Source organism: Lutra lutra, chromosome 6 (genome assembly GCF_902655055.1).
Source record: "Lutra lutra chromosome 6, mLutLut1.2, whole genome shotgun sequence".
In the NCBI taxonomy this organism is placed as follows: domain Eukaryota; kingdom Metazoa; phylum Chordata; class Mammalia; order Carnivora; family Mustelidae; genus Lutra; species Lutra lutra.
In genome coordinates, this window is record NC_062283.1 from 19,821,362 (window position 1) to 19,838,170 (window position 16,809).

Sequence of the window (16,809 nt, forward strand, 5' to 3'; positions counted from 1 at the left end):
GTGAATAGAAGAGTTAGAGAGCGTTTCTCGTATCTGCACAGCGTTTCACAGTGTGTAATGCTCTCACTCAAAGGTTTGATGTTATCAGGGATGAGAGAAAGAAAAAAGACATGCACATGCTGATTTGGTTTTGGACCAACTGACCCTCGTTGACCCAGTGAGCGTGTACTCCGGATGAGTGAAGGATAAGGCAGCATGTTAGATACCTGGGAGTGGGAGGTGTCCCGGTAAATAAAATATTACACAATAAAGAATCAGAGAAGTTGGTGCTGAAGGTGATTTGCTCCAATCTGAGCCAGTCCTGGAATCTGAGGTTCCCAAGTCCTGCCTATAAGCCACACAGACTTATCTGCAAACACGTACTTGAAGTTAGCAAGCTGCTCTGTGGCGATCGGCACAAAGAAAGGCTCCAAGAGTCACGGCATGTGGCTCAGCCATGTCAGAAAGGCCACCGTGATGAGAAGGCATCCAAACCGGGGTTGGAAGGACAGAACAGAGAATGGGGAAATGGGCAGTTGTACAGTATGCACATTAAAAATCCGGAGAAAGGGCGCCTGGGTGGCTCAGTGGGTTAAGCCTCTGCCTTCGGCTCAGGTCATGATCCCAGGATCCTGGGATCAAGCCCCACGTCAGGCTCTCTGCTCAGCAGGGAGCCTGCTTCCCTTCCTCTCTCTCCCTCCTCTTTGCCTACTTGTGATCTCTGTCAAATAAATAAATAAAATCTTTTAAAAAAAAAAAATCCGGAGAAAAAGGCCGGGAGGAGGAGGAAATCACACAGCAGTTGGTTAGCTTAAGGATAGATGCGCGCAGGAGGTAAAGCTGGAGGGCGTGGGAATCCGAGAGGCGTCCGGGCTTTATCCAGCATACTGTAGAGACGAGAATCCAGAGCACAGAGGATCCAGAGAACAGAAAGTCGAGCTACAGACTGAAGAGCTGGCAGAAATGCAAGGGTGGGTTAGTCATCGAGGAGACGGCACAGAAGTCTAGGTCAACAGCACAGTGACCTTGCGCAGGCAACTAGGGAGAAGTACAGAGAAAACCACTGAGGCTGAGATCGGAGCAGAAACAGCAAGCCTGGTGATCGGCTGGATGTGGGAGGAGGGTGGTTGGAGATGAAGCCTGTACCCCAGTGCCTTGCTCCTCGGTTAGCAGACCCTGCTGGATTTCCACACCAGATGCTGGGAGTCAGCAGGGTCCAAAAAGCTGCTCCCTAGAAACAGGATGGGTCTGGGACACCCGGGTGGCTCAGTCGGTTAAGTGTCTTTCTTTGGCTCAGGTCAGGATCCCAGGGTTCTGGAATTGAGCCCCATATCTGGCTCCCTGTGCTTCTCCCTCTCCCTCTGCTATTCCCCTTGCTTGTCCAACCGCCCTCTCTCAAACAAACAAACAAAATCTTAACAAACAAAAAAAGAAGAAGAAAGAAAGAGAGAGAGAGAGAGAGACTCGCTAGGTCCACGCTGATCCACCAGCTGCCACCAGCCCACAACAAGTACAGAAGTAGAGCCTGTTCAGGTCAACAGCAATTTGATTACTTTATACCCACAGAATCCAATAACTGAAGACTGAGGTTTGATTCCATATGAATTTGGGTGTACTTTTTTTATTTCGCTTCTCTAATAACTCATTTTTGGTGAATTTTACAAAAGCATAGGTCTGCAGAAATTAAAAACAAAACTAAAACTGGTTCTTGTGCAAAGACAGCTTGAGAAGCATGGCACCAAACAGTTCCCAAGCCGCATCGTGCCTAGACCACAGGGCGCAGGAAGAGAAGGGAGCACACGCACAGGTGCTCGGCGCGGACAGACGTCCCCCGGGGCTGACTTCTGGCTCTCTGACAACACCAGCTGCTGGGCTCCCCAGCACCACGGCCCACTCAAACGCCAGGCCACAGTCTCTGTGGTGGGGCACTTTTAAGCCAGGCACCTGCCTGTCATCGTGCCCTGTGGCCACATGTCGTCCGCTGAGTCCTGTGCCTGGGTGTGCTCCCCGCCCCCTCACACCCCGTGGCTATCTCCACCGCGTGTGTTGCTCTGCGTGCCACATCCCCACCCTTCTCAATCTTTTGCTGCTTTTCAGGAAATGTCCCCAAACGCAGCAGGAGTCTGCAGGATAGAAAACGAACCAAGAGGGAGAAAGCTGCATTACAGAAAGTAGAGAGAATTTTTTCACCTTTTGGCTGTATAGTCCTTTCAGAGGGAGGGGGGAAAAAAGGTCTCAAAGTGACAAAGCCTTGTGGAGAGCAGGATGAAGACCTGGGACAGCAGACTGACAGGGACACAAGTCAAGGGGAAAGGAGAAAGTGGGTGGAAAGGCAAGGCCAGCTTCCCCTGGTCCGGAGTTAGGGCGTGGTAAGGCAATTTCACAAAGCTGTTCCATTTCGTGACCTGCGCTATTAGGAACGTCAGTACAGCTCTCAGGACCTTTCTCCAGATTTTCCCTATCTTACCATCTAGGAGTTTACAGCTATAAAATTCTCAGTTTTTGCCTTGTTGAGATAATAGGATAATAAGTGACATCAGTCATTCTTCCAGGCAAAGGCCATAAAGAAATGCAATACTTATGTTTTCTTGCAAAAAAAAAAAAAAAAAAAAAAAGAAAGAAAGAAAGAAAGAAAGAAAAAGAAAAAAAGAAAATGCAGTCTCTACTTAAGCTTACAGAACACTTGGAGATGGATGAGCATGGGGGAGAAGTTGGGGGTAAACTGTAGTCTACTTTCATAAACTTCTTGGACTTGTGCCTTACCTAAATTGCCAGAATTTGAAACAGAAACACAGGAAAGCATCTTTGTGATGTTTTCCAGAAAGATCAGATCTTTTAAACTTGAGTATTTAGAAACAAGATGCCACTAGGATCACTACCAACCCAAAAGCACCCCTACGTGCTGGCTCTCAAAATTAGGAAAGATAATTCACCTATTTTTACTATTATCTCCTAAAATAAATATGGGAGGTGAGATACAGGATACAAGACGATCGCAGCTGCAGAGAGCAAGCTCGACCCCGGGAAGGCTTGGCCCCACGGTTCTCGGTTCCAAGATAACCATTCACAAACATCTTCAGCAAATTCCTTTCTTAAGGATGCTCAAGGCTTGTAGGAGGAAATGCATGAAGACCAACATCATCCATGAAAAATGGGAATTTTCACTGAGTTCCTTTTGTTAGGATGATTGCGTTCCCTGGAGTAATTGTTTAAAAGGATAGCTCAGGATAGTATGTTCACTATCTGAACTGTGGGGAAGGTTTCATAGGTGCAGGTCTATGTCAAGGCTCATCAAATTGTACACTTGAAATGAGCAGCTTATTCTGTGAATTATACCCTCAAGAAAGCGGTTTAAGAAAATAAAGAAGCAATGGGGGGCCTGGGTGGCTCAGTGGGTTAAGCCTCTGCCTTCGGCTCAGGTCATGGTCCCAGGGTCCTGGGATCTAGCCCCGCATCAGGCTCTCTGTTTGGCAGAGAGCCTGCTTCTCCTCCCCCTCCCCCTCTCTGCCTACTTGCGATCTCTGTCAAATGAATAAAATCTTAAAAAAAAAAAAAAAAAAGAAAGAAAAGAAAGAAAAATAAAAGAATCAAAAAAAAAAAAAAAAGAAAAAAAAAGAAAGAAAAGAAAAGGATCACTCCGAGAAACACACCAGGAGATAGCCCCAGCACGGAGTTCTGAGCGTCTCTAGTTCGGCATTTCTCTGCAGGCCACTGAATTAAGAGGTCATAGCAGTCAAAGAGTCCAAGCAGGGAAAGCAAAATCCCTGCGGGTGTTTACAACAGAGGGAATGTAAGGCAGGGAACTGGTGGTGTAGACAGCCGTGACAGAGCCAAGCAGCCAAACAGGTTATGAGGAGACGACCCATGGACTGGCAGGCGAAGGAAGCCATTTCTAGCCTCAGGAAGGAGAGCCCCCGGGAGCCCCAGCAGCAGGTGGACTATGGCAGCCCATCCAGAGAGAGCCGGGCTCACAGCAGAGCAAGTTGCAGCAAGAAAGGCCGCTGCCTGGTGTCCCACCCCAGCTCCACCGAGACGACCAGGGGAAGGGTCAAGTGTGGACCTGGGGGCAGAAGCACCTGAGGCAGATATAAAAAAGCGGTTACAGAGCAAAAGTAAATTCAAAACAAACTCTCTTAAAGCAAATCAGCAGACTTCCTCACTGCTGGGGCTTGACACTCCGATAGACTTGTAAGTCTCAGAGGGGAGAAGGATATAAATGACCTTCTCCTTGATCATCTTCTGCAGAACGTTTTGGAAAAGTAGTGTTCCATGAAACACTATTTGGAAAAAGCTGATCTGGCCGATGGGCTCGCATTTTACAAATAAGGAAAGATATTTTATAAGGAAAGAGACCAAGAAATTCGCTTAAGTGGCTTGACCAAGATATCATAAGAGGGGATGGGACTAAGGCACAAACTCAAGCTTCCTAAATCTTGATCATGCACCCTTTCCTGCATTCTATATGGAATTGGCCATAAGCACTTTCCAGCACCATCAAGAAAACAAGCAACTTAACCATTCTAGTGGCCAAGGAGTCATTCTGGTGGTGCAAACCCATTGGAGACCATGGAGATGGCGCACAGTCTGCTGCATCAGGCCAATGGCCAACCAAAGGCAACAACACTGTGAGACAAGAAAAGATGGGAAAGAGGAAGTAAATGCAGGGGAGTGGCTAAATTTACTAATGGGAAGAAGAGGGAGAAGCAAAAGAGAAGGAGGGAAACCACCCTCCACTGGGGACCACCTACACCCCCGAAGCCATGCCGGAGTCCACATCTTGTAATGAGGACAAAGGGTGCGCGCCTAACAACAGGGGTCAAACATCCTCTATTAAGCAAATGAAATAACTAAGGAGCCAGATTCGTGACAACAGTTCACAAAGCTGGTGTGAGGGGATTCCATGCTCCACAGACCCCATAAGAATGCAAAGGCCTGTTCTGTGGCCCCCTGGGAGAAATGGAACTCTCCAAAGGTCTTTGGCTGAGGCACTTATGTCCTCTTCACTATCACCTACCCTGAGTCTTAGTCCTACCGTGTGGTATGATTTTACTAGGGCTCAATCAAGTGTCCGTCTTACCAGCGGGTTACTTAAACCACAGCACATCCCAAGGCAGAAATTACACGCTCAAGATAAATTTCTCAAGCCCACTGATACCGCCATAGCCCCAAGATCTCCCCTCTTTTTGAGAGGTTTCATTGTGGGAGTAACAGATGCAGGGTGGGGGCGGGGATTTAGATAGAATTCAGTGAGAAAACACTCCACTCAAATGGACAGTTGCAGGAAGAGAACTGAGGAGAATTTATGAAGTGTGTCACCCGTACAATGCCTGTTTAAAAAAAGGGGAGGGGGAGAAAATGGCCACAAGTTCCCAAAACACCTCAAATGAACTGCTATTTGTTCAATAGCAATCTTTTAGCGTTATCATGTTATTTGCTTATTTACCATTAATCTGGGTAGCCCTATCTCCTAGAAAACCCTTCAAAGCAAATAAGCCTAATCTATATATCACTTTCAAAGACCTCTGGGTGGATGGAGTCTCTATTTAGTGTTAATCTGATCTAAACCGCCTCTCCTGAGGAAACCTTGTAATTTCCCCCGATCCTGTCTCTAGGGCCAATAAAACATATTTTTGTGAGCTTCTTGATCCAAAGGCGCACTAAGTTCTAGTAGGTTTTCAGAAAGGAAGGAAAACTATTTCATCCCTCCCCTAACCACCCCTCCCCCAAATTTCAATAATTTATAAGCACAGAATTCCTATAATTCTTGTTCATTCTTCAGGCTTCTTTGACCCCCCCCCCCAAATCCTGCCAAGCATGGATCAAACAGGGCACAAGCCAGGCTTAGGGAGAAATTTAATCGCTCATATCTCTGCCTACAGGATTGTCTAGGTACTATGGTGACAGACACCTCAATGAAAGTATGTGGAGGAAAAAAGATTTTTAAACTCCCACACTTTAAAAAAAAAAAGGTGGGGGAGGGACTTGTAATGGATTTGGGGTCAACACATAGAAGCACAAAATCAGGTCCACAGAGTCCACTGAAATTATTTATATGCCAATGTGGTAAGACCACAGAAACAAAACATTCTCCAACAAAGGCATTTTCTTTTTCTCCCCACAAACTCTGCCGGTTTTGAATTTTCATATCCCCATTGATTTTTCTGGTTATTGTGTACAGCTTCTCCACAGAGGAGTTTTGGGGCAGTGAAAGGACTCTGTGTGATACTATAATGACAGATTTATGTCCTCAAACAGCAGTCCAAACCCAGGGAACACAGGACCTCAAGAGTGAACCCTAAGGTGAACAATGAACTCAGGTAATCAAGGTAGGTTTTTCAAGTATAACAAATGTACCACTCAGGTGTGGAATGTTGACAGCAACCGGGGCTATTGCTATGGGGGCGGAGTATAGGGGAAATCTCTCAAACTTCCATTCAATTATGCTATGGACCTAAAACTGCTCTTAAAAAAAAAAAGTACTTTTTTTAATGCACAACTTCTCTGTTAACTTATTCTGACATGCAGGGGTTCAAATAAAATCTGGAAAATAAAAAATTTTAAAAATAAAGTCAAGTAAAACTCTTAGTCCCTGATTTTGTACTTTACAAAGCTCTGTCTTCAGAATATTGAAATGTAATTTATAGATTTGAAAGTGGGGAGAGAAAATAACTAGTCTCGGGGATTTAAGCAAGCCCACTTATTAAAAAAAAAAAATCTTCCGACCTAATCAGTGCATAAAATAGCTCACACCAATCATAGGGTTAGTTCATGCTTTGCTGATACACGAATCAGAAATTTTTTTGCCAGCCCATGTTCGTGTACAGGAAACCAACAAGACTGTAAACACAGGAACAACGATCAACACACACAGATGTCTAAGGCTAGAAGTCACATTCTGAACAAGGTGAAAAGGGTAAGTGGCAGGAGAGTCATAATAAGGATGGAGGCGGATATCAAAGTTCAGTGTGTAGAAGGCTTAGGGCTTGGCTCTGTCCTAGAGACACTGTTTTCTGCCTGCAGTCAAAGTCAAGTCCCGGCGCTCACCAACCCCACCCCCACGGAGCTCTCTGATGATGAGAAAACAATCTGAACATAAACTCAGCAATACACTGCAAGGACATTTCAGGCCTAGGACAATCCCAACCTACCCAGCAGGATCAGTCATCAAGGGCGTATGCCCAGGAAGCTGAAAGTCAGGAAGGCTCTCCCACTCGGAACCAGAACCTCATTCTGCAAAAATGTTTGAAGGGGAGTCTTCTATCCGGTCATCTGGGACTGGGTTAGAGATAACAAGACCGTGGGGACCCATCAAGGAATTACCTGATGTCATTTAGATATCAATTCTATTCTGGACCCAAGCATTTTAATAATGGACAGGGGAAGGGCAGGAAGAGAATCCATGCCTGCGGACCTCAGTGGAACAATGCCACTCATGGCAACCTGGTTTTCAACTCACTTTCAGAGCAGAGAACAATTCTTTGGGGTGCGCATGGCTTCTGCATGCCAAACAAGGGGATATTTATAGATAGGCACAGCTTTTTCTTTTCCAAAAGCAGAGTTCTAGGAGCCAATGCTACCCACAAGGAGAAAACCCACAAAATTCCAGATCTGGGCTTCCCCACCTCTCGCCCAGGGCAGGGCTCTTGCAGGCTTTTGTAATTTCTCCTTAATTATCCACTCCTGCCCGACCAATGGCTCTGTGGCCCTATTCCTCTGATGCATGAGGACCTCTCTGTGGTTGTCCCTCAGCCTTAAGATATAACACCAATGAGGAGGAAATGGTCCTGAATAAATCAAACAAATTTAACTACAAACATAAATGATCAGACGATGTGCAAAAAACCTTTGAAGTTCTAAATTCTATGATCTATGGATAACAAATTTAATAGTAATCCTAAACTTCCTATTAAGGGTGAAACCCTGCTTTAAAACGGGGTATCAGTGGCTTGGGCATGTTTTCCCACAGAAAACGATGTTATGGAAGGGAGCTGTGTCCCCAGGCAGCTCCAGAGTCTAACTTTACACATAGAGGAATGATATAGTACATATTTACAGTGGAAAAAAAAATAGAGAAAAGAATCTTTTTGGCTGAAGATTTTATTTACTTGTGAGAGAGAGATCACAAGCAGGGGGAGGGGTAGAGGGAGAAGCAGACTCCCTGCTGAGCGGGGAACCCAAGGACCCCAGGATCATGACCTGAGCCGAAGGCAGACGCTTAACCAACTGAGCCACCCAAATGCCCAAGAATGTTATTGTCAAAACACTAGTAACTGAACAAAATATGCAGTCAACTTCAGCGAACTACAGTTTCTTATTTCTAATGCTTCCTGTGGAAGACGAGCAGGTACAACGGAGTTCTGAGAATTTCTGGTACTCTGAAAAATTTCATAAGGGTGATGGCCCTGGCTCTTTAGTGAGTCTATAGTTTTCATGACTGTGAGAATGGTTTTCCTTCTCCTCAATGGTCACCACTTGCCTATGTTCCAGGTATGACGGGAGCCATTTTCTGGCTTACCAGTTTCCAAAGGGCAAGAGCTGGAAGGGAACATGGCCAGCCAAGGTGTTAGAAAGTAAGGGTGTTACAAGAGGAGAGAATGCACTTGAATAAAAGCAGCTGAGCCATCATGATGAAAAGAGAGAAAGGAGGAGGCATCAGCTTTTTTGTGAGGCACACTATGCCCCACACTGGGCCCTGGGTGACACCCTGTGGCCAAGGCAGCCATGTTACCTGGCACTTGGCTGGGTTGGGCCATGGCCACGGCCACGAGGAGGGTGGGGACAGAAAGGTTAATGTGTAACAGCTGTTCGCATACATGAGGACTCTCAATTGTTCATCTCTCAGGGAATTGCTACATTGATTTCTCCTTTTACTTGGGTATTTCTGGAAGCTTCTAGTCAGGAACACAGTTGTCTGACTAAACCCCCTATTGCCTGCTTTCCTTCCCACCGCTGGAAGCGCCAAAGAATAGGAGGTGACTAAAATTCAAACAATTGGAGAGAGGGGGAAAGGCAGAACGAGGTTCAGGACAGAAAGCTATACTGCCTTCATATGAAGGGGAAAAAAAGCATTCTATGGACTAAATCATTCTCACATACAGAATGGGAGGCAGAGAGCGAAGGACAGTTGTGAAAAATTAGAGAACGCTGGTGAATCGTCCAAGAAATTTTATGCTCTTTGTGCTCCTTTTCTAACTCAGTTCCTTCAACAGAGGGTGAGCCAGGACGACAGGGCAGTCATCTTTGAGAGTCTGCTAGCCACCTTTGACACCCAGCATGCACCCACCCACCCCCAGATTCAAGTAAAATATTACTTTGAAATCCAACATTTAAAGTCACTCAACTCTGAAAACAGCGAGGGCATATTGAGTAAAGTTCTGAACCTTGTTGTCCTGCTCCCCTCCCCCCAGCCACAGATTTTTTTTTTCCTATCAGTAAGAATCCTTCCTGTATGCTAATCAGAGGTAAGCTCTTAAGTAGAGGAACTAAGCATGATTCAGCACATTTAAAAAGGATTTATACCCATTCTTAGAAGGACAACCAGAGGAAACACCATCTCAAGTCTAAACAATGATATCTGCTTGCCCTTTGATCCGAGTTTAAGGACACTTTGTACAACTTTTTTTTGTCGTTGAAATACCACTGAATTTCACATTTACTACTCGAAACTTCTTTAGAACATCCACTGTTCCTTTGCACCACACTCTTGCAATCAAATTCTCCAAATTATATTTGCTGTGAGTAGCCTGCAGGCAGGGATTTATTTTCTGCTAACAAAAATCTTCGTTAAGTAGAGGCAACCCCCATGAAAAATAGTACCACTGATCCCTATGTTTATGAGAAAAAGACAGTATAGTGTATCTGGTTACAAATACGAGTAGGGAGGATTCCATTTTTCTTCTAATTTGTTTCCCAAGGGTAATTCTGTTCAGAAGATTGCCAGTATTTTTAGTACAATAAGTTTCTTGTTACTTATACTAATACATACCGATTCCCTTTTCTGAGCATATTTTGAGTTATTTCATTTTTACCCTAGCATCTAGAGATCAACACTTCATTAATTCAAAATAAATGAAGTCTGAAATGCAGAGATTTAAAGAAACCTTTGCACTACTCTCAAGTGTGATGCACATTAGAAATATACATGTGGGTAACTAATTAAAAAACAGGTATATTAATAAAGTATTATGGTATACATCAGATACCATTAACCAAAATGTCCTAAAGGTCTTCTCTTCAAATGTCTTTGACTTCATAGAAATCGGGTATGCCATTTCTAAGTGATCAGACCTTCCAGACGAGTGAAGTATGAATTTTAAGTGAAGGATAGGTCTTTTTCATCAATTCAATCTTTATTACACATCTTTCCACGTGCTCAGCATGATATTAAGATGTAGGCTTCAGGGGCGCCTGGGTGGCTCAGTGGGTTAAGCTGCTGCCTTCGGCTCAGGTCATGATCTCAGGGTCCCGGAATCGAGTCCCGCATCGGGCTCTCTGCTCGACAGGGGGCCTGCTTCCCTCTCTCTCTCTCTCCGCCTGCCTGCCTCTCTACTTGTGATCTCTCTCTGTCAAAATAAGTAATAAAATAATAAAATAAAAATTAAAAAAAAAAAAAAAGATGTAGGCTTCAATGGTGGATAAAGCCTGGTTGCCTTTTGAGACTGCCACCCAGAGAGGGATGACAAGTGAGTAAGCAAATTTTAAAGAAAAAAAAAAATACACATTCTTTTTGTGATCTGTGCACCCAGGAAAAGCAGCAGCATTCTGTGACAGTAAAGAATGGATAGGGACGGTCGAAAAGGCTTCTCTAAGAAGGTGAATTTTAAGACCTAAACGATATTTCAGGATACTTCTCCAAGGTCCCCAAATTGGCAGGCCTGCATAATTATTAGACTGTCAAGACATTTGCAGCATTAGCAAACAAGTAGAAAAGGGCATCTTGGGCCCCGACTGAATGCACCCCGCACACCAGCCTGTCAGCACTAAGAAGGTTACACATGTCCAGCCTATTCACACAGTGAGAGTTTCAAATAGTCAACATCAAACAGCCAGCATTTGGAATATGTTGGAGAAACTTAATTCTGTTGATTCTACTTCCTGAAATCAAGCTGAGAAGGCTCAGTATGTTTCAGATGTATTTCATGAATAAATTATTCTCCCTTGTGTGTGTGTGGGGGGGGGTGTTACAACTATGTATCACTTTCTCTTACACTTTCAGTTTATTTATGTAACTACCAGGTGTAAAAGTAGTTGAAAACATGTGTCTTTTTGCAGGTTCTTTAATGAGTCAGGTAATACAGCCTGCTAACATGCCATGGAGGTAGAAATCAGCAGAATGCTCCCAACATCCTAAGCAATTACTTTCTTCAACTGTCCTTGGGTTCAGAGCCATGATAATCAGATTTTATCACATTTTATCCTCTCGTTCTGAAATCCTCTTTCCTACTGCTAAATGTGTTAAGATTAAATAGAACTGTGGGACTGGCAGGTGGCAGGGCTTGTGACTTGGATTCTACTTACCTGAAGGTTCCCCCCCTAACTGCCCATGTGGAGTCCTGGGCTCACATAGTCAGAAAGCCCAGCGCTGGCGAGGATGCGGAGAAAGGGGAACCCTCCTACACTGTTGGTGGGAATGCAAGCTGGTGCAACCACTCTGGAAAACAGCATGGAGGTTCCTCAAAATGTTGAAAATAGAACTACCCTATGACCCAGCAATTGCACTGCTGGGTATTTACCCTAAAGATACAAACGTAGTGATCCGAAGGGGCACGTGCACCCGAATGTTTATAGCAGCAATGTCTACAATAGCCAAACTATGGAAAGAACCTAGATGTCCATCAACAGACGAATGGATAAAGAAGATGTGGTATATATACACAATGGAATACTATGCAGCCATCAAAAGAAATGAAATCTTGCCATTTGCGACGACGTGGATGGAACTAGAGGGTATCATGCTTAGCGAAATAAGTCAATCGGAGAAAGACAACTATCATATGATCTCCCTGATATGAGGGAGAGGAGATGCAACATGGGGGGTTAAGGGGGTAGGAGAAGAGTAAATGAAACAAGATGGGATTGGGAGGGAGACAAACCATAAGTGACTCTTAATCTCACAAAACAAACTGAGGGTTGATGGGGGGAGGGGGGTTGGGAGAGGGGGGGTGGGTTATGGATATTGGGGAGGGTATGTGCTATGGTGAGTGCTGTGAAGTGTGTAAACCTGGCGATTCGCAGACCTGTACCCCTGGGGATAAAAATATATGTTTATAAAAAATAAAATTAAAAAAAAAAGCCCAGCGCTATGACAGGAGGGGCTTTGGGCAGAGTTTCCCACCCAGGAATCTCTTCCAGTTCCACATCAGCCCGTCCCAGGCCTGAGATGACACGCCTGTTGAATTCTCTTGGAAATTTTTCAGTGTTTGTTTTTTGGACCTTGAAGTTTCCCTTATGAGAAATGTAAGTTAGATCATCACCTTAACGGGATTAGTTGACAACCAGCTTCAAGCAGTGTGACTCAGAACGACTGTGTACCTGTAGACCAAAAAGGTCAGACAAGCAAGGAACAAGAAGAATGTAGAGGTCATTAAACACAGTAAATGTCACCATCCTTTACAAATTTTGCCTCAAGCCAACTCTAACAATTTCAAATACCACCTCAGGCAGTGGCTCCCGAACACTGGATCCACATGAGCAATCCTTAGAACTATGGACACCTGGCTTCCACCCCACACATTCTGGTTTCACTGATACAGGGTACCGCCTCAGCATCTGGGTTTTTAAAAGCCCCCCCCCCCCCGGGGGGGTGATTGTAATGTGCAGCAACGTTTGGGAGCCACTGACATAAGGAAGCATTGCTCCTGATCTCTTACTGGGATGATCTGATTTCCTTCAGCCGTTAGCATGTCAGTGTTTCTTGACCGTGGTGGCACATTAGAAAAACTAAAGACACTTAAAAGATGCCAGAGCCCACTCTCAAAGACTCTGACTTAATTGCTCCAGGGAGCAGCCCCAGCATCCCTTAGTTCTTTAAGTGTCCCCAGGTGATGCTAATGGACAGCCAAGGTCGGAAACATGGACTAAGCCCAGGCACCGTTCTCTGGAGACTGTAAATGATTCTCAGTGCAAGAGCCAGAAGGACGCTGTGTCCTCCACTTTGTCCAGGTTGGGAATACCCCAAGAGTCAATAAAACGTTTCCCCAAGGCTGTCAGGAAACAGGGGAGGCGGATGGAATAGGTGGAATTCACTAAGCCTGAAGCAACAGAAAAGAGGAAGAGCGCTGGCCCTATGCGCTGCCCCTCCCCTCCCCCAGGCAGACTGTATGACAGCTATGAGAGTCCTTAGAATGCTTCCTGGAGGTGCCTCAGCCTTGGATTTGGTTCCAATCAATGATGAAAATTCTTACCCATCAGAACTCCTGGCACTGTAGTAGCAAGACTGGCAGGCCTTGAGCCTCCGCTCCCTGTGAGATTGTTTCATGAATTTCCCAGGAGGATTTCCGTACCAGTTGGATGCAATCGGACCTCCCTCTTGAGCCCCCGCTCCTTCCTTCCCCCAAATCCCAGCAGAGTTGAGAATCATCTCATAGATGTATTTGTAAGGAACTCGCTGAACTATCTTACATAGTAATCATTCAAGCAAATAATGTCCAATGACAGACATCTTTGACGTAGCTTTGACAAGTGTCTGGTAACCCACTTTGGGGCCTGGGCAGGGCCACACGTCTCACACGGGAAAGGAAGTCCGCGGAGACCCACCCCTGAAGTGGCTACAGCGCCCCCATTTCTGTCCACGGAGAACGTGTCCCCTACATCCTTTTGTCTACGCTAAGCGGAGTCAGTTTATGAATGAAGAGTAGCACAGATCAGAGGCACGGATTCTAAAAAAAAAAAAAAAAAAGTCTTGCCTACACCATTCTCATTTACAAATGAGAAAACTCGGGGAAAAAGGGCTATGTGACTCCGTCCGGGTTTGCCACAGAACATTTGTGGCGGAGCCCGATTTAGCCGCCCTTGAATTTCCATTCTGTTGCCTGGCAACCAGTTCAGACCAGCTCAGCGCCCAACCCCGGCCCCTAACCCGCACCCTTTCTCTGCCCGTGCAGCTTGGGCAGCAGTGATCGGGAGTTCAGCCTTTGGGGGCACCCGCCAAAGGCATGTGAACTAAGATCCTGGATGGGTTACCCCAACTGGGCTGGGGGTCCGGTCGCAAACCCACGCGAACCCCGTCTGGTATGCCTTCCGAGGTTCTTTTGGCACCTTCCTCTGCAACCCTCCTCCCCCGATTCCATGGATACCACTTAACACAATCGCGTCAAGTTTCCAAAGTTCTCAGTTGCTATCAGATTCCCTAAAAATCCCGGTGGAGGAACTGGCACTCAGAGCGTTAAGGGTCCAAAAGAAATCAGGCGGGGAAAGAGTGCTGAAGACTTCTTCCCAGATGGCTACACTCAGGCGGGACTTTTCTGCTCAAATCCAGTTAACCTGGCCCCCGCATTATTGGAAAAAGCGCGGAGTACGCCCGGACGCCGCAGTCCGAGAGCCCCACCGCCTGGCGCGCCCCATCCCGCCCGCGGCGTCCGGCAGCCCCAGCGCGCAGCCCCGCGGGAGGCGCGGGGAAGCGCACGTGCAGCCCACCCCGCCGCAGGTGGCGGCAGCGCAGCCCGCCTGCCCTGGTGTCCCCGCCGCGTCTGCCGCGCCCCGCGTGCCAGGGTCTCCTCCACCCTCTCGCCTCCCTCCCCGGGCCCGAGAGACCGTTATGGGGAGAGTGTTTTCGCCGTTACGCTACCCCAGATCCTTACCCAGGTTCACAAAGCTCATGACCATGTCCGCGTCGTTGAGGAAGGCGCTGTCCTGCGCGCTAGTCAGTGGGGACGCGCCGCCGCCCGGTCCCGCGGCCAGAAGGCTCTTGCCGTTGACCCTGGGCGGCGCGCCTGGGGGCGGCTGCCGGCGCTGGGACAAGCCTACCCCTCCGCGGGGCCCGTGCTGCCGCCTCTCCTCCCCCGACGCCCAGTCCTCGTCGTCGTCCGCGGCCAGGGCGTTGTACAGATCCAGCATGAAGAGGGGCGCAGACTTTAGCCGCCCGGGAGGGGGGTCCCCGCGAGGCTGCTGCTGAGGGAGCGCAGCGGGCTGCGGCTGCTGGAGGCCGTGCAGGGGTCGGGGCCGGTGCGGGAGCCCCAGCACCGAGAGGATCTCCTTCTGCATCTCGCGCTTCTCGTGCGTCTTGAGCCGCCGGTAGAGGAAGCCGGAGGAGGAGGACTGCGGCGGCGGCGGCGGCTGCTCCGCGTGGCCCGGGCTCCCGCCGTCCCCCAGCAGCGCCCCCCCGCCGGCGGCGGAGGCGGAGGCGGCGGCGGCGGGCAGGGGCGGCCGAAGCGGCGGGGGCCCGCAGCAACTGCACAGCAGCCCCCACCACCAGCACAGCCACTGCGCCCTCCGCCCCAGCATCCCCGCCCGGCCCGACTGGCCCCGCGGGCCCCGCGAGGCGTGGAGCGGCGGAGCGAGGCCGGAGCGCGGCCGCTGTGGCCCTTGGCGTGAGCAGCCCCCGCCACCTCTCGGCGGGCTCGCTTCCCCTTCCTGGCTCTCAGTCCTTATCTCTCATCGTCCTCGGGGGCGCCCCCAGTTGCCCAGGCTGGAGGGGAGGTGAGGGGGGAGATCACGCGGAGAACTACTCGGAGGGGAGCCCCACACTCCGGCGCAGGTCTCGAGAGGCGTAAGGTCCAGGCCAGGTGCGTCCGAGTCCCGGCTGCGCTGCAGCCGGCGCCCTCGCCCCTGGGCGGGTCACGGCGCGGTCACTCCCGGGTCTCGCTGCCCGCGCACGTGCGTTGTCCCGCTCCCTCCCGGGCGGCTGAGTGGGAGCCGGGGCGGCGGGGCGGCTCACCAGCTGGGGGAGATGCCCGGCATCATCCCCGCGCACGCCTCTCCTTGGCTCGCACAGCCGCCGAGAAGTTTACTCCGCCGTGGGGCCCAGGCTGCGGCGACACGGCGTCCCGAGATGCCAATCTTCTCCGCAAGGCTTAACTTCCTTTCCGCTCACAAACTCCGCGCCCCTCCGCCCTCGGGCACTGTCGCTCCCCCCCAGAATCTCCGCGCGCCGCTCGAACCCCCAAGGGGAGGCGGCAAGGATCTTGCTTTCCGTTTAGAGCTCTCCCGGCTGCCCCGCAAACACCGCTCGCAGGCAGGACCGGAGGCAACAGGACCCGCGCGCGGAGCAGTGACCGCGGCAACGGCGCGGGAATTCGGAGTGTCCCGCCTCTCCGCGCTGCGCTCCCCGCAGTGGCCAACGTGGGCTTTCTGGTGCGCGTCTCGCTCAGGTACCGCACTCCAGCCCCCGAGAGTCCCTGCCCTCTTGGGTAACAGACAGCTTAGCAGCCAATGAAGAGGCACCCCTCGCCTGCATTTAAATAGGCCCGCCCCCTTCTTTCACCCTCCCTCTTCAGGGAGGCGTGCCTCGGCCGCGCGTAGGTTTCAAGCGCAGAGAATTCTTGGAGGCACCAAAAGTAGGCGCGAGGTAGCAAAGGCGAAGAGGTCATCGCTAGTAAGGACGATCTAATCAACACCCCAATGTAAGCTGTCTCTTTTACAATCACGTAAAAGGCCCGAATTGATGATTTAACTAAATAAAAGCAAAATCAATGCCACCTGTATTCACAGAGGAACAGCAGGAGTAGTTTCTAGTACTTGGTGTCTCTTGACAGTTGTAATAGAGGCGCACTTGTGACTCTCAAAGGCAGCTGCGCGGAGTTGGGACACACCCTCCGAGAAACTGCTCACAAACAGGCCACAAAGAGGGCCAAATGTAAACCGGAGCCGGCGTCCTGGGGATTTTGGGCCAAA

At 48.7% G+C, this 16,809-nt stretch overlaps 1 protein-coding gene across 1 annotated transcript in view; it reads right to left on the bottom strand.

The window, feature by feature from the left end:
• The window catches only part of BMP6 (bone morphogenetic protein 6), a 150,204-nt gene extending 133,897 nt beyond the window's left edge, over positions 1–16,307 (bottom strand). Inside the window, exon 1 of the mRNA XM_047732122.1 lies at positions 14,778–16,307. Within this exon, the coding sequence (XP_047588078.1) occupies positions 14,778–15,420 (643 nt within the window). The 5' untranslated portion in view covers positions 15,421–16,307. The remainder of the gene's footprint in view (positions 1–14,777) is intronic.
• Between the last annotated feature and the right edge of the window lie 502 nt (positions 16,308–16,809).